This window comes from Ursus maritimus, unplaced genomic scaffold, assembly GCF_017311325.1.
Source record: "Ursus maritimus isolate PB19 unplaced genomic scaffold, ASM1731132v1 scaffold_1, whole genome shotgun sequence".
NCBI lineage: Eukaryota > Metazoa > Chordata > Mammalia > Carnivora > Ursidae > Ursus > Ursus maritimus.
The window spans coordinates 75359905-75383898 of NW_024423343.1; the positions used below are offsets into that span (position 1 = coordinate 75359905).

The window sequence follows — 23994 nt, forward strand, 5'->3', positions numbered from 1 at the left end:
TAACCTTTAATTTAAGAGAGACCTAGAGCGGCAAGTCAAAGAACCACCCCTCGGGCCTCGCAAGAGCTGGTGCTGTTGAAGCTTCCCTTCCAAACCACCACATACACCAGCTCCCGGCCGTCTGTCTCGGGTACTTTCGGTTGATTGAATTATTCTCCCTATACAACTAGATCTCAGGAGGCATTGGACATTTTTAAGTGCTAATAATTAGAAGCCTAGAAATAGTAAAAAAAAAAAAAAAATCAATTTTTCTTTTTATAACTGGAAGGAGACTAAAGAAAGGCTGGCACTCACTATGGAAATCCATTGACTAGCTGCTCTTGGAACTCAAGCTTCTTACAGCTCCTCTAAGGCTTCTCCGCGGGTCTAGCCTATGGGCTCTGGCTGCACCCCTGAAACTGGCCCTCAGTGGCAGGTGTGCCGCAGGAATCTCCGGGGCTGGGTGCGGTGGTATTCATTTTAGAATGCAAAGTCACCCTCCGCTCCAGATTCTTCAGAGCAGTCTCGGGTCTACGTTTTCTATCCCAGTGGCTCATAAAAACACTCCAGGGTAGGAGTTAAGAACCACCACCATTGTAATGCCTTCTGGTTGACTTCCCAGACACATGGCCTCTAAAGAGTAGAGATGGTCCGGGACACCTCCTGGACCTCCAACTGACGAAGTTTAGCACAAAATAGATAGGAGGCAAATGACTCACAGATTAGAAAATTAAAAAAAAAAAAAAGGGGGGGGGAGGAAGGGAGGGAGGGAAGGAAAGAGCCAAGTACAATCAGAGCCACAATTCTCTTGACTCGAAATGCTAATGTGCATATATTTTGATTGAGGGATAAAGACTATTATTAGCTTCTCTTTCTTCAATTCAACACCCTCAGAGGTTCCCCCACCCTCACTTGCTGACTTTGAGCCTAAGTGCCTTAAAACCAACTTTCAGAGTGAAGGGCAGGAGCAAGGTGCACAGTTCCTAGCAAGTCGGCTAGAGTGTAACATGCCCTGCCTCTGAGAGGTTTGATGTCACACAGCTGACCCTCTTTTTCTAAGCCTTGAGATGTTCCCTGGGTCTTTGATCTGGCCCAGACACCCCGAGGTGATTTAGGAAAGAGTAAGATAAAAATCCACCATGGCCGACTACCTTATCCCCCCTGTCAAATGATAACCAGGTTGCAAAGTCATTGCAGCAAAAAAGCTACGGATTTACAGGGGGAAAAAGAAGTCTTCACCTTTCCCCCCTGTCCTCTCAATCCCTGTCCCCGCCACGCTTGGGATATTGTGTGTGGGAGAGAACAGAGGTGAGAGTCCACTTCTGGGGAAAGGAAAACAATACAGAAAGAAAATGGGTAAAGATGAAAAAATGGGCAACTTTCAAAGCGGTATCTTTAATCTAAAGGCATTAAAAAAATGGATGTCCCATTATGCAGATCTATGCAGGTGATCCTGCAATGACATACCATAAACTTAGGGTTCCTCCTTTTTCACTTCCGTGCATTCTGCACACACTTTTTTACATATTGCCAATATGCACACCGTTTCAAATGGGATGATTATAGGTTTTGGAAACTAGAATTATTTCTGACTCCAACAGCATGCATCACTTACTGAGTACCCCACAGATTCAGTGTAAATACCATATGTTGTAAATTTGAATTAGGCAAATTCCAAATCAGCTGCTCAGGAGCTGGAAGAAACCATGATAATGAGAAATAGCTCTGGAAAAAAAAAAATCTTGTTCAAGGAAGGGATCTAAGTGCAGATGCAACAGTCACTGTTTTATTGTAGACAGGTCAAAGCTGATTCAGAGCTGCTGGTTTCCCTCGGCCTCCTACAACCCCCCCCCCCACCCGCCAATTTTAGAATCTCATTGTTCTGATCTAGAAAATGAAGTCTCAAGGGACCTTCCTGGCTCAAATTTCTAAGATCAAGCAAAGCAGACCCAAGATCACAAGATAAAGGGACAAGGGGTGAATTCCCTTTGCCAGTCTCCTTAGAAAGGTGCTCCTAATGCAGGGTGGAAACTGCAGTTGCTGGAAAATCATGAGAAAAAGAAAAAAATCTTGAGAAGCAAGAGAAAGAAGGTAAGCATTCCCCAGAGTCAGCATCAGCAACCAAATCTATGCAAGACAGCGTTGTAAGATGGTTCTCAGGGCAGCCCACACAGCACTAGGGGGCCCTGAGACCCTCTGAGGGGGTTGTGAAGTTACAACGATTTTCATTAATTATTAAGATAGTAGTGGCTCTTCCCAGTGCTGGCACCCGCACTGATGGTTCAAAAGGAATAGAGCATAAAACTGCAGCTGCAAAAACTACACCTCTTAACTTGTGTTCTCACCCCAAGCACTGGCAAGGCAAACAAAAAGCCAGCTTCACTTGAAACTGTCCTTAAATGAAGCAATGAAAATTACGGATTTCTATTAATGCTTATGCCTTGAATTTATACCTTTTAAAATTTTCTATGTGACAAAATGGAAAGGCCACATAAAGCACTTCCACTGCCTACCCTAGTACCACAACTGTCTCCAGGCAAAGCACCTGTGCAGTTGTTTGAGTCACAGACTGAACTAGTTGTTGTTTTTACGTGAAATGTAAAGTGACTGACAACTGTGGTTATTCTGTTTGGGTGTTTGGCAGACATTTTCTCAAAAGTGAATAAAGTGAGCCTGTCATTTCGAGGAAAACAACCTACAGTATTTGTCCATGATGAAATTTGAGGTTTCAACCAAAAAAAATGAAAATTTTGGAACGCTTGTATTGACCACCACAAGCTTGACAACTTCCCAATACTTAAAAGTATATTCAGATGAGACTGGTAATTATTAATGAATGCAACTGTTATTATATTGTAGAATAAAATGTCTCGATTTTCAAAAGATCAGAATAACTCAGTGAAACAATATTTTACAAATGACCAATTCATGATATTACCCAAAATTATGCCTGGGTAGAAAGACCTATTCAATTTCCAAAACAGCACTGTGAATTTAGTTTAGCAAAGGACAAAAGCTCTTTGGTAGTGTTTCAGATTCGACATTGCAAGTAACTCTAAGAAATTACCACTCCTTGAAGGATGGTGTACTATCAAAGAAGAGACATAATAATCTGAAAAGGTTATTTAAAAAACTACATTTTACACGTGAGGTATGGGTATAAGGCCGAGTCTTCTCCATATACATTTTCACATACAAATACAACATATTACAAGTCAAATGCAAAGAAATCAGAAACCAGCTGCCTCCTATTAACCAAACATTAAAAAGATTTGTAAAAATGTAAATCAATGCCACTCTTGTCACTAATTTTTCCTTCTTGCTTGGGCAAATAGTTACTTTTCACAAAATATGTTGTCTGTGCTATGTTTATTATTTTGTATTTATAGATTTATATTATTTACTTTAAAAGAAATACTAAATTTTATTGAATAAGCAAAGTTAACATTTATCAGTTTAAATTTCCAATATGGTAAACATTAAGAGAAAAAAACTCACATAAACAAAAGCGTATCAGGGTTCAAAATAATTTAAGAGAGTAAAGGAGTCCTGAAATCAAAAATATTTAGTAACTTCTGGTTTAGATCACATCCGAACATATCTAGGTTCAAATCTCAGTGCTTCTCAGTTATGTGGACTGGAGCGAGATAATAGGTGACTAGTTTCCTCATCTATAAAACAGAGGCTCAGAAGGAAAGGTCAATAATAAAAAGATTTTCCTAAGAAATAACACACTGAACATGTTTAATAAACAAGATCATAATCTTGAGGATTTCTAAGAATCAACATCTAAGAATGAATTAATCATAGGGTAGCTTGATACACACATACCCCAAACATGTTGTACACCTGTTAAAACCAGCCTTACTCTTCTCTCTCTTATTTTTTGGCCTGGCCCCGCCAGAACCGGTTCACCAAGACACCGGGAAATGCAGGAGGGAAGACCTTCACTGAGAGTTCCCCGGGCTCCTTCCCCTTTGTACAAACCTCGTCCCTGCCAACTGGCACATTCCTCCCACAACCTAAGGCCCATTCTCTCAGCTCCAATGAGGTAAAGTGAAATGAGCATCTTTCAGAAGCCCTATGTTCTCATACTCAGGACGAGAAGCAATTTTCTACTATCATAATGGAGAGTTTTATTAAAATAAAGTACCTGCAAGGAGAGAGAACGTACAGCTCAGTGCCACGGAATAAAGCCCAGGAACCTGTCCGGCTCACCACCATCACCACCCCTTGCATCTTACCACCCTGACATCCAAAATATCATGACATCTGCCTGCTCACACTGCAGTTGGCTCCTTTCAGTGGTATTTCAAGTCATTTCAAGGGTTTGGATAAGTCATAATCTAATTCTTCTCTACTATTATAGTTCCTAAGAGTAAGTAAGATTTTTTTCTAATATAATTCTTATTTCAATTTGGCTCAAAGAAAATTAATTTTCTTTCTCAGAAGACTGCTCCATTTATAGAATTTTAGGCTTATATCAAAACTCAGAACAAACCCTTTGCTTGACAAAGCTGAAGCTTGGAATGTTATCTCAGTAAAGCCCCAGACTTTAAGCTTAAAACACAAGCGTGTGCCAAAAATAACTTCTTGAGGACAAGTAGATTTTTAAATGTAATTCTTCCTTTTAATTTCTGGGAATCATAATCTCCTAGGTGTCAGGGTCATCGCAGACAAAGTAACAATCTCTGTACGGAATTCCTTAGAGATACATACTATTGATTTATTAAATATTACTTTCAACAAGCCTAACAACAATAGTTATCATATTGAGTAATTACTATGTATTAGACCCTATATTAGGTCTTTTGTAAATTATCTCATTTAACCTTGCAACATTCCTATTGGTAAATACTATTATCCTAATTTTATAGATGAGAAGTTAACTTAGGTCACATGGTAAGTAAATACAAAGAATTTATGTAATTTGTCTAACTTAATAACTAATCAAGGGCATGGCAAAAATCTGAACCAAGATCTCTCTTTCCATAAGACAAACGGGCACCCAATTACCATTCTATTATGGTACCTCAAAGTACAATAAAATCTATGAACCCCTTAGATAACCCACTGCATTCCACAAATTCCTCACTGTAGTAATTGATTATCTTCACATTATTGAGTAATTCAGAAGATTTCCCAATCAAATGAGGTCAAGCGAGTTAGTCTCCATCAGAGTTAAGAGTCCAGCTCAGGCTTGGGTTTTCAGGACAGTTGAGACAGGTCAAAACCCTGGTGCGTGGTTTCCTTCCATATAAGGCTACGCCAATAAATGGTTGCATACAACCAGACAATGCACCTCCATGAACGTTTCTGCTGCTAAAGCCAAAGCTTTCAGAAAGTCTCACACATCGGTGGTGGACAAAGGGAAACTTCAGATGCTAAAGATGAAAGAAATGTAAGAATCTTTCAACATGCCTATAGCATCCGAAACAGCACACCACCCCGATTGCTTACAGATTTCCACTGGCTCCAGCCCAACCAGGGCTCTTCTATTCAGCCAACTCTGTATTGAAAACGACTGTCTTGCATTGGTATTTGATGGTCAATTTCACGTTATTTCAGCAATGCTTGAAGAAACGCTCCTTGACAATTTGTAGAAACCCTGGCTGCAGCTCATTCCACCGTCGTCAATCAAGAAGAAGTGCCAACAGTACAGGGTTGGATCTTACAAAATGGAATCTAGTTCCTGATCCCCAAATACTGGAAAGTATTTGAATTTCCCAAGTCTGGATGCCAAACTATATTAAATCACCACTACTTTCACCCCCAAAAGACAAGCCTCATTGCTTTGATCCCAGAGCCCTGATTACCTTACTTCCTTTCCGGGAAAGAACTGCCAGATTAAACTACATAAGAAAAACAACATAGCATTTTGAACCCTAGCACCTGAGCTGTACAGACGTAGACTTTGCAGGAGTCACTCACCTTCTCTGGTCCTGAATGCTTTCCATCTGTAAAATGAGGAACTAGGGAATCCTTAATTTCTCTTCTGGTTCTAAAATCATGATTCTATGATCTACTGTTTGACAGCCCATTTTCTCAGACAAAGTGATTATCAACTTTAGAAATCAGTTATTTTCCAAATACTTCATTCTCAAGGTGACAAATGTGCAAAGTTATCCTTTAGGAGGTGAACATTCTCACCCAAGCTTCATCACGTATCAAATAACTGTGGAAATTAACCACTTTATTGGCTTACACCTAACGCGGTCTGAAGTAGAACTATCATTTATGTAGTACATTTATTTTACAGAATAATCTATAAAACTATAGCGTAACGTACATGCAAAACTTCATTTCCAATAGCCCTGCAAAGAATGTCACAGGAGAAAGTCCTGAAAGATCTAAAATCTGTAGATTTAACAGTCTTCCCGCTGTTAAATTCAAAGAATCAAAATACAGAGAGGCTACATAACTTGCTGGATGTTCAATAGGCCCTTTAGGAAGAACTAAAGCTACAAAATAGGTTACTTGGTATCCTACCACGGAGAGAAACCACCTTATTCTAAGGTATTGTGCAATTATGCCCTTCTAGGAGTAAGGGAGAATGTAATAAAGTTGTACTTGCTAGAGGCAAGTCGCATGAAAAACTCTTAGAAATGCTTAGCATTGAGATTCCCCAAACTTTACTTTCTGGAGTGGATTTACTCTCCCAGTCATAAAAATCTAGGGGTGCAGGACGAAGAGACTCAGAACAACTAAGCGCAATGAGGAGTGCAAGGTGACATCACTCCCACTTCTCTTCCCTTCTGGAACTGAGGAAAGGACAATGAAGCAGCTTCAACTAACAAGCTTGGAGAACTGCAGGGATGACCAAGAGATCCTTCAGCATCTCACAGTTCATTACTTGTTGGGAGCTCCTGATTTGCCAGGAATGGTCACACACACACACACACACACACACACACACACGCACACGAGACAAAGCACTGTCACTGCATCCAAGCAAAGAATTTTAGGATTGTTATAAATAGCCCAAATCGAAGACTGCTGTGCTTCTACGGATTCTTGTACAGTGAGCAATGCAAGTACTAACAAAGGTTCCACCCATCTAAACCTCAGTTTCTTAACTTAGAACGATCAGCAAGAAAGCTTAATTCTTTGGATATGATTCAGTCACTTCATGAAGTGTCCAAAAGCCTTAAAGCGAAAATGTTAAATGGGCACACTTACCCAATATGGTTGGTTCTTAAAGAAATTTCCAGTTCTCTTAGCACTTGTGTGGATTCTTGAACACGCCGTCTGAATTTCTAGAATTCAAGAACACATATTCTCACACAACATTTTATCAACTGCTACAAGTGCCATTTGTAATAAGTTTACCCCAACATGAAAATATCTCTGCTTTTAAAGTGGGCTTCTAAGTGAAATAAGTCAATCAGAGAAAGACAATTATCATATGATCTCATTCATATGTGGAATTTAAGAAACAAAACAGGATCACGGGGGAAGAGAGGAAAAAAATAAAACAAGACAAAATCAGAGAGGGAGACAAACCATAAGAGACTCTTAATCATAAGAAACAAACTGAGGGTTGCTTGAGGGGAGGGGTGTGGGGGGAATGGGGTGGCTGGGTGCTGGATATTAAGGAGGGCGTGTGATGTAATGAGCACTGGGTATTACATAAGACTGATGAATCACTGAACTCTACCTCTGAAACCAATAATACATTATATATTAACTGAATTTAAATTAAAATGTTAAAATAAAAAAGTAAAGTGGTCTTCTCTCACATTTCTTTTTGCAAAGGACATAAATTGTTCTTATCAGGAAAATCAGCTTATGAGAAAGGACTGGGAAAAATTTATTTCACGTACTAGGTCTCTTTGAGTAAGTAGACTATTTCCCCTGTCCTACAACAACATTCACCAATATGTCTAAGTGTTGGGGTCCCTAAGACTCTCCCAACCCAGTTTCAATGATTTGCTAAGACTCCCTCCCAAGACTCGGCATATAGCTGTCCTTATGGTTAGGATTTATTACATCAAAAAGATACAAGGTACAATCAACAAGGGGAAGGGTGCATGGGGTGAAGTCCAGAAGAAACCAGATAAAAGCTTGCAACAGTCTTCTCCCAGAGGAGTCACAGATGATAGGATCTGTGAAATGCGGTCTACCAGGGAAGCTCATCAGAGACTGAGTGCAGGGTTTTTCCTGGGAACTGGTCACTTTAGCATTCTCTGCCTAGAACATACTGAAAGTCCAGGCTCCCTTCAAGAAGAAAGGCATTCAGCACCCACCATATGGCTGGCACAGTGAATCATTCTTATCAGGAAAGGTTATGAACTCTCTTGAAATCCAAGTTCCCAGTTGCCAACCAAGAGCCACCCTGGCAAGCTGGCCTTTCTAAGGTAGCCATCTCAGGACTGCTCTGTTAATTATTTTCTGCAGAACCTAACATTTCCCAAAAATAAGCAATCGGCGTTACCTCTGCCCATGAGCCCTCATTTGGAAGGTCCCTCCTACTTTCAGAATGCCCTTCCTCCTTCCCTGGCTCATCAAAATCCCACCAATCGTTCCAGAACTCCCTCGGCCTTTCTTTGACGAATCCCCTTCTGGCAGCAAATGCGTGCTTCTCTATCCTCTCAACTCTAAAGATTCCCCACGTATCACTGGGTCTTGACGCACATCGGTTCTCAGGAACACAATTTCTTCCAGAAATTATTTATAGTAACCGAAGTTTTAGGCCACTCTGGAAGTAGGACATTTGATGTGCCGTGCCTTCTAAGGAGAGTTCTATGCTCTCTGTTCTACAAAATCAAACCACCTGCATGTGACACGGTCTTCAGGAAAAGGCTGTGAGAATTCTAGCTCAGGATATTAGGGACCCCTCTCCTCTGCTGCCACAATTGCAGTGGAAATAGAGTCATCGAGGTCCACAGATGAAGGCATCCAAGGACAGGAAGGAACGGAGGAAGGCTGGAAAAGCGGGATGTGGGGTGGGAAGAGCCAGGCCACGCCATGCCACAGGCAGGCCCTGGAGTCCCAGTGAAGAATGGAACCCTGCTCAGCATGGGCGGGCTCCTATCACCCTCTTCTCCTCTCCACCCAGCTGCTCCTTACCAGGAGGAAGCCAAGAGTCTCACAGCTTCCCCCTGGCTGCCATTCTTAAAGAACTCCAAAGACTTTCTCGGTTGTTAGCATCCAGGTGTAGTCAGATATAGGAAATAAAAGCATCCCCGATGCTATGAAAAAAGAGCCACTCCCCTCTTTTGTCAAGAAATGACAGAAGAGTCGTGTATCCTTTGGAGGGACATCGGAGCCCAGTGTCTCCTGGAGAGCTTTCCAGCAATGAGGATTGCTGATGAGGCCGACTCCCTGGCCACACGGCTGAGGAAACCACTTCCAGGGGTGCTGGCTGCTCCAGCGAGGCCATTCCCATATCAGAGCCACAGGTCTCAGACCGTCTGCCTCGGTGGCCTTTCGAAAGCAGCTCAGTGTTCCCAGCTGTGCTTCCTGCACTGTTCTGACTGGTTCCCGGTGGCCTTCGCGGGTCCTCAGGGGAAGGTTCTCATGAGCCACAAGGGCACCAGCGTAGCACGGAGGACACAAAGGCGTACAGAAGAGGATCTGCTGAAGGACCAAGACGCGTGTATCAAAACAGAGGACCTCGGTCAAAACGCTAGGCGATACCAGGAATGACAACAGGAGCAGATAACATTTCTTGAGAGCCACTGGGCTTTTGCAACTCCATGATAACAGACAGAACGAACCTAACTCTGCCCCTGTACTATATTCTCTCGGGAACTGTTCGATCGCCAGCGGGACTCGGGACTATGGAGAAGCCTTGGCACCCACCTCACCTAACACATAAACAACGACTGCTAACGCTCCGCACTTCGACAACGTATTCAGCATGCTTCAAGACACTGCAAAGAAAAATCACAGGCCTGTGGGGGGCCGCGACAAGGAGGGGGTCCCATCAGCGAGCCGTGTGCACCATTCCCCTTGCCCTGTCCATAAAAGGCAGGCCCAGGGATGAGCCCCCAAGATCCACGCAGTAAGGTTCATTTCACGATCGCACGGCCTGCAGAGAACCCCCCCTTCTTTCTTCACGGTCTGTACGTAGCCTTTCTCCGTGCCAGGCCTGGGCACTTCCCCCCAGACCACAGACTCGCACCGCCCGGTGTTCAGGGAGGACACTGCTCTGGAGGGTCCTGCTCGCAGAGAGATCTGATTTAGTCTTTTCCATCCCTGCACTCCACGGTTTCACTTAAAACTACTTGAGAAGAAAATCTAAATAGAATATGCTCAAGAAATGTTTTTAGAAGACAGCAAATTAAATATCTTCTATTCAATGTGAACAAAAGATAAATGAGTGAAGTATCCAAGGACTCCAGACCTAGTGAAGGGAGGACAACTCAGCCTAGACTGGTTAAAATTGAAAGCCCGGATTTGAAATCTTCCTTTTTCCCTGCCGTAGTATAGCTGAGAATCTTAAACTCATCCTAACTGCAAGCTGTGCCTTTTTCCAAGCAAAATTTCCTTTCCTAGGCTTGAGTCGACCAGATCATTTCCTACTGCCAGCTCCTGACAGAAATCTTACTAAAGCAGGGGTGGTTGAGCCAGCATCCATTTTTTTTTCTCAATTAAATGACTGATCTTGAAAAGCAAGGCACAGACGGAACCAGGCCACTGATATGAACACACGCGGTCTGGGGCCGAGATTGCAGGAGTCAAGGTCAGCCCAAACAGATATCCTTGTCTTTGTCCTTTAGTAAATTATGTGCAATGGAGCAAAACTAAGCAGCTTATTTGTTTTACATCCTTTGCTTAACCCAGGAATAAAAATTGTTCCAGAAGAGAACCAGAACTGTGCCAGGAGACAGCTTGCTGTTCCCTCCAAGCATCTCCTCCTTACCGCACTTGGGGATGGACTCAGAAGCCTTCTCGGGGAGTTTTCTTATGCTCGCCTTTCTCCTAAGAGTCTGACGAACAGGGAGAGACCCGGGGGTGGAATGCACTGTGTGTGAGAGGACACTCAGTCTGTGCACAAACACCGGTGGTTTCGCCTCACTCGGCTCCAGAGGAGTGTGTGGAAGGCTGGGGTCCGAGCCATCCAGCCCAAGGGTTTACAAGCAGGGGGATTTCTGAAAATATTTCTAAAATAGAATCCTGCTGCTCCTTTAAAAAGAAACAGCCCCAAAAACCTCCTGGTTTTTTCTGGAGTGTATTTTGCGGAGGGGGTGCCTTCATTTAACCCTCTGTAATGTGATGAAATTGAAGGCTGCTCTATCCTTGGGCAAGGAGACAAGAAAGAGGTAAGAATTAGGCAGCTGTCTCATTTAGGGGGCCGGACAGAAGCTATTCTAAGAAAAGAAACATGTGTGAGCCATATTTGTGAGGGGGAGATATTATGATACTTTGACAGGTACGTTCTTCGAAGAGAAGGCTACGCCACAGTCAGGTCACATATGCTGTGTCACCGACGGCAAAGTCTGCAGCCCACTGTCACCATCATCATTCCAGGTTGTATTTCTTCTGCCGGTCTTGTGTTAACCACAGGACAAAAGGCCAAGAAACTTTGAAAAGGAAGGGATACCTGTTCTCGTTTGCTTGATTTTTTTGGATAGGCGGCAGTGTGTTGGGGGTGGGGGGGGGGGGCAGACGGACAGAGTAGAAGCAGAAGAAAAAGATTTTTTAAAAAATTATAAGAGCCTTAGAGACAGTGGGAAACTAGGAAAAGTGCGCCTTTCTGCTCTCATGAGTCACAGCCCAAAACAACAGAGGGAATTCAGCTCCGGTTATCTTTGCCGCAGCCTTGAAAGCAGGAGTTGTGGAAGGCCACCCCCACAACAAGTGCTCTCTGGTGCAGAGCGCCCGTACCCATTTTGAGCAAGGACAGCTCGGTGCTGAGACATCCCAGGACCGATCCCAGCCCGAGGGGCTGTGCCAGGCTACATGCTTTACCACAAGGCATCGGTTTAAACCAATTGTGTGGCTGCACAAAGCACGGCTTGTTCGTCAAAGGAGAGAGTCAGTTGAGAATGGGATCAGCTATTCTCTCCTTACCTTCGCGGGGCCAGGGGCAGGGTGAGGCCGGGGGAAGCTGCGAATAGCATCAACACAGGATGTGAGTGCACAGCTGGGATGACAAAGCCCCAGCGATTTTTCAAGGCCTCTGGAAAGGCACCAAGGCGTGAAAGACAAGCATTCCCTTTGCTGCGGCTGCTTTTTCCAGGGGCCTGAACACCTCCGGGCTGGACTCGCTGCCCTGTGTAACTGGAAATGGCCATGACTCACTAACCATCAGAGGTACAGGACTCCCGTCTCGGGAGAGCACTTTCAAACCCATCCTTAGCGGAGAAGGTTGGCTTTCTTCTTTGTTTTCTCATGGTGTCTGTCTCCCGAGACTGGTTTCCTGGACGCTCCGGCAGAGGCTACAGTGCAGAGGAAGGAAGGTCCCCTCCAGTGCACGTTCATGAGGAAGTGACAACAAAGAGTGAAAACAATCCATCTTACCTTTCTGGTTACAGCTGGATCCAGATACCCTTTGAGCTTTTGAATGTACGTATGGGGAGGATTCTTCACCTGGAATCGTTCCTGCAAGAAGCACAAACGTAAAAAGCATGAAAGCCACGAAGGCATGAGCATCGGCACACTCCAACCGATTAACACGGGTGGCCCACGGCTGCAATGCGGTCACAGCACGGGTGTGGCCCTGCAGCTAACCTTCACGTATCGGCAGGGCTTGTGAATGGTTTTGAATCTTTACAGTGAATGTTATTATCCTCGCTTTGCAGAGGAGAATAATGAAGCTCCGAGAAATGCACTGCTTCCCTAAGATGACACAGCTAGCCAGTGGTACGAATGGATTTGAGCCTGCGCCTGCCCTCCTCTGGGGTTTGTGCCACCATGTCCGTGGGGCTCCACGGCCCTCACTTCAGCAACAGTGATCTTTCCAACCGGTATCCGCAGTTGCTTTCAGCGCGTCTGCAGTCCACTGCACGTTCTTTGGGCTGTCTTCAGTGTGGGCAAATCCTGTTGAATGTTACTCCTCGAAAATACCAAAACCTTGACGCAAACTGGATAAAAACCATTTGTTTCAAAAATGAGTAATGAGCCTACTGCTAAGAGACTCAAGTGAGCATGTGACCATCTGCATGAGAACAGACGACGTACGTGATCATTAACGGGTTCCTGAGGCAGTTCCAAATTAGAAGACCCAGAAATATTTTTTAGCAAAGGCACAGTCACTGAAATAAGCATATAAAGATAGAATATATATCCCAAGGTGGTATCTGAAGGTACACCTGGGGTTGGACCTGACAAGTGGCATCACTAACAAGTCTTATGTTGAGGCTGTGCATGGAGACACCGCGCTTTGAGAAACTCATGCCCGTGTGTATCAGGTTTTACAGACCATCGTGTCCAAAGCAGCACAATAAGCACTAGTAAAAAACTGGGTAAGACCCAAATGCCCACAAACTATAAAATGGGTAAGTGCTTGTAATATGTTCATGTGATGGTATATGATATTCCAACAAAAATGAACAAACCGTACTGCATGGTCCCATATGGATGGATCTTATAAACCTGATGTTGAGCCAAAAAGAATGTGATTTCATTTCTGTGGATTTATAAGACAGGCAAAATTAAACTTTAATGGTTAGGGCCACATACATAAGCTGTTTGATTTGTTGATACATACATATATATCTAGGGGGTGGGGGAAGAGAGGATTAGCATTAAAATGACAGAGGTCTGAAGTGGAGGAAGGGAAATGCCCAGTGATCCCAAGAGGCTGCAAGGTTCTATTTCTTCATCCATGTAGTAGTTACATAGGCACTGGCTTTATCCTACTTATTATGTTCTTCTTAGGTTTCACAACTCTTTCTGGACCTATGCTACATTTCACACACACATACAAGTTTAAATGAATTCGCTCTAAAAGGAAAAACTAAGATTTGTCATGAAATCAAAACAATTCTTAATCAGGATCTCTTCTACCTACAACCTGAAAAGATGCTTTTCTAATAATTCTTTTTAAACTGATTATTGCTTATGCCACAATGGAGTTTTTGAGTACTTCACAACACCAACAACTGGCCAGCGTGTTTAAGCATGTGTTTATCCCCTACAAACTTGTATTTCTCCAAATAGGGAACCACAACATCCTTCCTGGTCCGCTCAAGTCTTGCTTGATCACAGATTTAGAAAGGCTGAAAGATCATCTCATTTTATCAAAAAGATCATCTTATTAGTGAAAACATATGTTCTGTTCTTTAAAATGCTTTAAAATAGAGGGAAGAGACTTGTAGTGAGACACCTGTCCATATTTCCCCTTTATTTAAAAATGAGGAATTTCATAGTATATAAATGAAATCTCAACAGAGCTGTTAACAAAAAGATCAGCATATTATTTCTGTTTTTTTAAGATTTTATTTATTTGAGAGGAGAGAGAGAGAGAGAGAGCATGAGCTGGGGAGAGGGACAGAGGGAGAGAGAAAAACAGACTCCCCGCTGAGCAGGGAACCCGAGGCAGGACTGTAGGACAGTCGTGACCTGAGCCCAAGGCTGATGCTTAACCGACTGGGCCACCCAGGTGCCCCGCAACCAATTTCTAAATAACAATTCATAAGTATTTGACATTTCTAATGCCATCAAATGGTCTGTGTATAAAGCCTGGTTTTTTTTGTTTTGTTCTGTTTTGTTTTAAATCACCATCACGTCACTAAAGGACCAGATAGGATCCAACTGCAATGGGGCTTTAGCAATAGCCCAGCTGAAGACTAAAATAATCACAAAACACTCCAAAAAATGAACTGATAAGCTATCTAGAAGTCAGTTATTATTTCCAACCTTGTGTTGCTAGAGATACATTAGGATATCAAGAAAACATATGCTTTCTAAAAATCCAACCCAATTATCCATATTGAAAATTCCTATGAGCAGGGACAGCTCTGTGTTCCCTTCTACTATACAGCAAACACCTCCTACCTCATAAAGGTCCCTAACACATAAAGCTCAATGAATTTTAACTCTGGCTAAAGTAGTAGATACTTGAGGACTTAAAATTGAATCTGCAGACAGTTGCTGAAAGACATCTAATGATTGTTGTTTTAGGCCCTGTCTTCACAACAGAAGAGCTGTATTTATTATAATAACATATTATATTATATATAACAATATTATAATAAATCTGGGGGTGCCTGGGTGATTCAGTTGGTTGAGTGTCTAACTTGATTTCAGCTCAGGTCACAATCTCAGGGTCATGAGATCGAGCCCCATGACAGGCTCCGCTGTGTGTGTGGAGCCTGCTTAAGATTCTCCCTCCCTGTCCCTCTGCCCTTTGCCCCCACTCACATGCCCCACCCTTCAAAAATATAAAATAAAATAATGAAATCTGTGGACTAGCACATATAACGTGTTGGCATTCCCTCAATTAGTGAATCCCACTTTTGACTGCCAACAAATGCACCTTTCTCATTTCCTACTCAAGATGGTCATGACCCAGGGAGTTTCTCAAAAATAGACATCCATTGGTCCTATAAGTACTTCCTTTTAATTATTCCCCTGAAATTATGGACGAAGTCTATAATTAATACATACTTTCTCAAATGTGCTTATCAAAATTTGCCATTGTTTTAGTCACATTTTTCACTTGTCTGAATAACTTACTAACGTGTTTCCAAAAACAGAACGTGAAGAGACCTGATGCTTCACAACACTGTAAGTCTACGTTATATCTACTGCTCAGAAAACTCAACCTACCTCCAGGGATTTAAATAAAACTGGTATGGAGAAAGGATACAAAAGCCCTGATCATTTCTTTAAAACTTGCGGTTGTTCATCTAATCTCAAAAGGAACTACTGTTTATAAATTCAGCATCTGGCTCACCAAACCTTTTCTTTCCGTGTCTTCAATACAGCCATTTGGACAATAGAAACATTTGGGAGAATATACTGGAGAATGTCAGCGCCTTGCCAAAACACATTTACTTCGAAGGACTTTAGAAGGATTACTGGCATCATATTTATTTAAATTAACCATTTTTTTCTCTAAATATTAGAATTTTAGATTTTGCGCTGAAACCCATAAACGCCTTGGCTGGCAGTTTTCCATCACCCTCACTTCCAGATCTGCTAGATCCCACGGGCTAATTTCAATAACTAGTTACGTGCTTGCTCAACATCATTGACGTGAGTAGCTTAATGAAATGAAGTCCTCAACTCAAGTCCCGTTACCTAGAAATATTATTCATAGGGATAAAAAATATTCTCTAATCATGGTGATTCGTCGATGTGAATTGATGCCATTTGGAAGAACTTCTGAGACACAAACTTCCTTCTAAACATCTCATCATATAGCATCCCGTCACCCTGCCCTCCTGCCATTTACCTCTTTGTGTGATCAAACTTTCCTCATGGAACATTTCTGGATGGGAAATGACAGTCACTCTACGGTTTTTAATCATTCTTCATAAGCATTCAAAGCAAAAAGCCCGAAGTTATTTCTTCACATTCAGGACACTAGGCCATGAACTGTGCTGGATTCGGTGTGGGAGGGAACAAACCTAGGCTCCCCCAAGGCAAGGCAGGCTGCCACATGCAGCACCTCATTTAGATGTATCTGCGGTCTTGGAGGCTTCACTACCCCCACATTCTCCCACACGTGGACCCTGAGAGCTTCTTCAGAGGCTTTAGCAAGGGAGTGCAGCTACTCATACACTGCTGAGGGGAGAAAGGTGCTCCTGCATCAGGGAAGGTCCTCCTCTGAGACCAAGAGCGCAACTTACGAAGGGACACACAAGGTGAGGTAAGGGATCAATGGGGCGACACGGCACAGCCAGGTCACCCTCCCATTCGATAATCACAGAATCTTCATTAAGCGGCTGTGTCAATTGCCAGTATTTCATTTTAATGAATTAGACACTTAGAAATTAATATCTCTAGTAATGATCTGAAAATTTCTTCTCACTGCTAAAAACGACTCTATTAATGCCAGCCCAAGAACACAATCACCTTTCCATCTGGGGCAGCACTTTTTGTTTTTCAAGCATCATTCACTTATCTTTGAGTAACACTCTATAGTTGACCATATTCTCTAGACCTCTTAACTCACTCAAGCCTCTCTATCTGGCAAGTAGATTTCCCCTCCATTTTATAAATGGGGGAAGTGAAGTTCAGAGATGAAATGATTTACCTTAAATCAGACACACACACATCAAATCAAAGATTCAGCTTTCTGACGCTCTGATTCTTGTTCTTTCTACGACACCATAGTAAATGTGCTCATTTTGCTTTTGATAGAATAAAAGCTTTATTTAAAAAGGTAGAAACATGTTCTATTTTTCTTTTGAGTTCCAGTATATAGGAGAACACTTGGCACACAGTCCTTAATAATGTCCAAGGAATTTAACTTCTTCTAGATGTCATACACAAGTCACATCTCTCATAAATTAGGGGTAAGTTTTTCAAGTTTAAAAGCAAGCAAAGAGATTGTCAATGTTGTACTGGGAATATGTATGTGCTAGATATAAATCAGCCAAACTAATGTCATAGCTAAAGGACATTTGCTGACAAGCCTATATGGTATCTCTCCTGGCTCTGAAACTGCCTAGTGACTTCCACAATTACACATTTCTCACTAACTCAATCTACTAAAGCTTATGCTAGCAAGCCTCCCCCCCCTCGCTGGCCACCAGGAAGGTTACCCTGCCACGCATAGGCCTGCCCTGCAGATAAGGAAAAGACAAAGCATTTATGGATTCCGCTTAATGACTAGGTTCAAGTCTACTGCAGCCCAAATTGGAAAACCAGGCCATTTCTAAAGGAACTCAATGCAGGGGCTGGGACAGGGAGATACGGGGTTAATTAGGTAAGTCACAGTAAATGGAACTCATCAGCGAAGCTGCAACATGGCCTTTCTCATCAGACAGGCAAGCAACCTTAGGTTCTAAGCAGTTCAACTGTTTCTTTGGAGCCTTCCTCCATGCCCTCCTTTCTCCACCTAAATCTAATAAAGTTTGTCACTGAAAGCCTTTCTGCATAAAAGTTTGGAATTGGGCACTCCATTCATCCAGCAAAACACTTTCTGATCCTTTGAATCCTCTCAATCCATGTGTATAATTACATAAGAAATTACTTGAGGTTAATTTGGTGTCAGCTGGACTCAGGACAAGCATGTTATAAGCATTTACGCTCCATAAATTGTATTTGGAGAAGCAGTTCCAAAATCAAACAGAATTTCAGTCAAGTTTATCTTATACCTTAATATTCTGAGGTTAAAGGAAAGAAATTATAGCGAGACATCTGAAAATCCAGGAAATCTCTGGGAAATGAATGGCTCCTGGGGAGACACACTGACTGCTGAGTTTCTCCCCCTGTTTGGGATTGTCACAGAGTCATTGGCTCTAGTTCAGTAGTGTATCAGCAGAGCTACCAAAATTGCTGAAACGCCCTTCGGGATGAATTAGATGTCACCATCATTATGCCATTATTAATGTTTTATTATTCTGCTCCTGCAGTAATTTTTAGATAGTGAAAATTCAAAGGACTTTGCTCTTGTGCACATAAGCTCGCTACACTTGATTTTTCTTCCTAGAAGCTGCAAATAGTTGGACTTCATCTCCCAAGGATGAGTAAGCAAACTGTGGTCTCTCAATGAGCCGTAATTACACCAGTATCACTGCAATTAGTGCGTACTAATTTGCAGCATTAACTTGGTGCTAAATGCTCTTCAGAGCTCTGCTGACAGGAATAATCCAAGTCCTCAAGGGGTTTACCCTCTAAAAGGGATAACGCTAACAAGAAGTGCACGGGGAGAATAAAAGACAAAAATAAAATAGCACATGAATATTATATATAGACAGAAAGAAGTCACATAGCACAGCAGCAGCCAAGAAATAATGCATGTACATACGTGGGGGGAGGGAAGGGGGAGGCACCAAGCCCAGAATCGGGGCTCCTAAGCAAGAGGGACTAAGGTAGTCATAACGTCTCAGCTTTCACAGGGCCACCAATTTATGCAAATAAAAACATCTACACAAATAGATCTAGACTCTCCCAAGAAACTGAGAGTACCAGAGTCCCCAAGGAAATGCATATTCCATGTTCCCCCCAAAAAGACAAAAACAAATTCTGGAACCTCAGAAAGGCTTCCAGACTCTCCCACCTACAGAAAGTATGGGTATGAAGAAAGAGGACAATTTAAAGCAAATGAGGAAAAAATATTAAGACTCTAGCTACCTACGATAACAGATGGCCAGGAAAGCGAGTTCAGATGAGAGTCCGGTTTTGTCTAACCACTGAGAGCCAGCAATGGCCAGCTGCGCTGCGACTCAGAGGGTCCCTGTGGTTCTTTCTGGATGAAAACATTTTGCTAAGTAAGCCCCTGCCTCTGAACACCTTAAATCTTGCTATCACAAGTAGGTCTCTATTTCCAGGCACTAACCTGAAAAATACTAAGGTTAAAAAAAATTTTTTTATCATTTTATTATTTCATTCATCCAGAACACACTATGCAAGACACTGTGTAAAAAGGGCAAAAAAATGAAACAAATTCATTCTGAAGCATTAAATCTGATCCGTGAGACACAAGAGACATCGCTGTAATACAATGCTGAATACGATAAGAGCCATATGTGATCCTCTGAAAGTTCAAAGAAAGGTAAGGCTTCTTCCAAGGGAGAGGATCAAAGGAACTTCCCTGGAGAAAGTGGTTTTTGAATTGAGTTTTAAAGAGCAGGCAGTGTATAGATATCCTGGGTCGGTGTGAGAGGCAGGAGACAGGAGTTTTCCAGATGGGGAACATGGGAACAAAGGTAGAGAAGCATGGGGAATGTGCTAACTTCAATGGGTTTAGCCGGGTTCCAGTAATATAGTTTAGGAAAGACAATGGCACAATACTCTAATGGGTAACTTGAACAGACAATGGTGGATGTCAAATAGTAAGCTAATAGGTATAAGAGAGACAAGGGGAAGTTAACGAGGGGTTTTGAATAGTAGGGAACATGCGATGAAGACTGCCTAACTATCCCTTCTCCAACCCCAATTTTAAAAGCTGGCCATTTCTGTGCTCGACTAGACTTGAAAAATCAGTATGTCAGATTCATTCCACAGCCACAGTTTCTTGGAGAGCCTTGAAGCATTCTTCAGTTCTGAATATGAAATCATTTTCCTGGTCGGAGAGGACAACTTTCCAAGTGTTCCATTACAGCTCTCAGACTGAAAATAACTTTTGATGAGACTTGTCCAAATAATTTCCTTTATTTAGACTAGCAAAAGTTTCTTCTAGTTCAACAGGTCTTTCCTAAACAAAACATCCCATAATTCACTCCCTAATATATAATATTAATTGGGCTTATTTAATCCTATTCACAGTTCATCATTTTTCCCGATTTAAAAATGGTTTTAATTGAATTTGTTAGGAAGGAAGGTCATGCTTTTAATAAAGTTTATTATCTCATGTTGTTCTAAGCAAAGACTGAACCACGACTGTGTCTGACATGTAGCCCTGTTCTGTAAGTAGGGTTGTTGTTGCTCTTAAGGATCTAAGGACTAGCGTAGAGCGAAGGAAGGTTGGAATCATCTTGGAAAACCTTTAACATAATCTTCAAATCCTCATTCTCTCCCCTCATGAGCCAAAGCTTTCCCTTCTTTTAGTTTGGAGCTTCTTAAAATATATACCATCAAAAACCAGCATCTAAAGCCATTGAAGATGCTTGTTAAATTGCAAACATTCTCCTGACTCAATTCACCAAACACTCAAAAATCCACATTTTCTTAAATTCCCCAAGTAGGTCCTTCTGTACACTAACACTAATCACTGCTTTAGAGTGCAATTCCTACTTTGGATCCTAAATTCCTCTTGGTCTACAAAGAGAACGCGCATACAGCTGTTAGGCAAAGACTCTGGAACATTTTCAGATACAGACTTATTATAAAACTATAGTTACAATCTATGATTTCATGAAAATTTTACAAAATCCCTGGGGAGTACTCTTCCTCTAAAAAATGCAAGGGGTACAAACAAGCTTCATTGTTTCTTCATATGAAAAATGAGAATATGAAAACTTTTCTCCCCCACACACTACGTATTCCAGAAACCTTACTTAAGGATGCCTTCCCAAAAAAGATTAACATACTGGAAAGCTTTTAAAAGTCTCCAAAGCTAACCATGTATCATACAAATAAAACATGGGGGAGGAAAAGAAAAATAACAAAGTCCTGATCTTGATGGGGGGGGGGGAAGCGGCGGCAGCAGCCTTTGATGTCTTGCAGAGACCATTAGGTATTTCAAGATTTAGATAAGAGTACTAGTATTTTTCAATCACTCAAGAATTTGAAAGAATGGTAAATGCTTTTTTAATTATTATTTTTAAAAATATTTTTAAATTCCAGTTAGTTAACATACAGTGTAATATTAGCTTCAGGTGTACAACTTAGTGATTCAGCACTTTAATTCGTCACCCAGCGCTCATCACAGCAAGTGGCCTCCTCAATCTCCATCACCTATTTCACCCATCCCCCCATGTACCTCCTCTCTGGCAACCATCAGTATGATCTTTATAGTTAAGGGTCTGTTTCTTGTTTTGCCTCCCTCTTTTTCCCCCTTTGCTTGTTTGTTTTGTTTCTTAAATTCCACATATGAGTGAAATCATATGGTATCTGTCTTTCTCATATGGTGACTGACTTATTTTGCTTAGCATAATCCTCTCTAGCTCCATCCGTGTCATTGCAAATGGCAAGATTTCATTCTTTTTTATGGTTGAGTAATATTTCATCATATATATATCACATCTTTTTTTATCTAAGAATGGCAAACTCTTATGTTACAGATTTCTGCCTATACTTATACTAATTGGATTCTCTGAAATTTCATGGGCCCCAATTCGAACACTGTGCAATCACATGGTGACAGTTACACAGTCCTGAGAAGCTCAAGAGGTGCTCACTGCAGTGAATGAACTGTAAATATTTGCAAAAGGTATAACTTATGGCAGCAAGCCCTCAAGGCAAATGGCACAGAAAGAGGTGGAGAAGGAAGCTGCCTTCCACTGAAGTCAACATGTGTTTGATACATGCAAGGAAAGTATCCTTATGAACAGAACATGAGGACTAAAAATTGGGAATAAAGTCATTAGGTCTTAACCATGTCCTTACCACCTGCTTTCATTTACCTTAGGCATAGACTTAAGCCTAAGAACCAAGCTCAGAATACTAAACATCAACATTTACCCATGACTGGTTTACCGTAAGAAGCCATTACGACAGTGTTCAATTATGGAACTTGGTTTTGAAAATGCAGCAACATACTATAAGCCACTGTGCTCCATATGGGTATCAATGAAGCAGTAGGAGGTTGTTTAAAAACAGTATTTCTCTAGGAAAAAACCATTGTAAACTTATTTTCTAAATGTATCACTTAAAATAGCACTAAAGATCATGATATACTTAAGGATAAATCTAAGAAAATACATGCAAGACCTGTACACTGAAAACCTCAAAATATTCTTATGAGATATTAAAGTCCTAAATAAACAGCAATGCCATGTTCATCATCCAGAAGAATCAGTACTATTAAGATGTTAGTTCTCTTGACATTCATCTACAAAGTCAATGCAATCTCAGTCAAAATCCTGGAGGGTTTTTCATAGAAACTTACAAGATTGTAAGATTTATATAAAAATGCAAAGAATTAGAGTAGCCAAAATAATTTTGCAAAAGAACAAAGTTGGAGAATTCGCACTACCTGATTTCCAGATGGTAATCGAAACTTCAATATTGACAAAGGGTAGAGATAAAGATCAGTGGAACAGAACAGAGAGTACAAAAATAGGACTATACACATATTGGCCAACTGGTTTTTCAAAGATACCAAGGTAGTTCATGAAAAAAGAACAGTCTATTCAACAAATGGTACTTAAATGGATATGCATATGGGGGGGAAAAACAGTGAATCTGCAGCTTTAACTTATCCCATGTACCAAAATTCACTCAAAATAAATCACAAAGATAACATACAACCAAACCCTTAAAATTTCTAGAAGAAAACATGGAAGAGATAACCTCTGTGACCTAAGTTTGGACAAAGATTCCTTAGACAAGGCACAAAATACTTGAACCACTTAAAAAAATAAAAGATATCTAAATCCGATTTCATCAGAAAACCTTTTTGTCTTTGAAAAACACTTTATGACTATGAAAATTGTCAAGACACAAACTAGCAGAATATTTGCAAGATATACGTCTGATAAAGATTTCTATCCAGAATATATATTTTTAAAACATTACAGTTCAATAATGAAACAATCCAACTTTTAAAAATAGGCAAAAGATTTGAACAGATCCTTCGACAAAGATACACAAATAACAAGCACATAAAAAGATGCTCAACGTCATTAGGAAAATGCAAATTAAAACCAAAGTGAGATACCACTATATATCCATAAAAATGAGTGGAATTAATGAGACTGAAAATACCCAAGTGTTGGTAAAGGATTTGGAGTGACTGGAACTCTATTACATTGTTGGAGGGGATGCAAAATGGTCGAGCCACTTTGGAAAACACAATTGGTGAACTTTGCTATATGTAAATCATACCTCAGTAAAGAAGATCAAAAAACAGGATCTCAAAGTAATTTCTTTAAATTCGTTTTACTTGTTACTGAGCACAGCTTTCTTGTTAAAAAGTGTCTGATATTTTCTTCGCTCCACTTGCCTAAATTAGAAAGAAATCTACAAGCCAAATATGCAGTCAACTTTGCCAGCTAACACTTTTGTAAGAAATAAAGCACTCCAAGGGGGTCCTGTAAACCTCTTAGTTTTATAATTTCCAAAACATTTATGTCATAAATTATTCATAAAGAATTAAAAATTCTGCAATTTGTGTCACATTTTTTTCACCCAGCTCTGCATGTACTGCTACTCCTCAAACCATTACTATATCTTCACTGTCATTTCATGAGATTTGTTTAACCCACCATCTTCATCCAACCCTCCCTACCTCCCCACACCCAACACACATCCCAGTTTCCTAGATACAGAAGTATTAACTTTTTAAGA

General features: G+C 41.3%; 1 protein-coding gene across 3 annotated transcripts in view; it reads right to left on the reverse strand.

The window, feature by feature from the left end:
- FMNL2 (formin like 2) overlaps positions 1–23994 on the reverse strand; it is a 304966-nt gene that overhangs the window by 88630 nt on the left and 192342 nt on the right. For all 3 annotated transcript variants that reach the window (XM_040644919.1, XM_040644915.1, XM_040644925.1), the window contains exons 3-4: positions 12448–12528; positions 7159–7235 (exon numbers count right to left, since the gene is read on the reverse strand). In XM_040644919.1, the coding sequence (XP_040500853.1) occupies positions 7159–7235; positions 12448–12528 (158 nt within the window). The remainder of the gene's footprint in view (positions 1–7158; positions 7236–12447; positions 12529–23994) is intronic.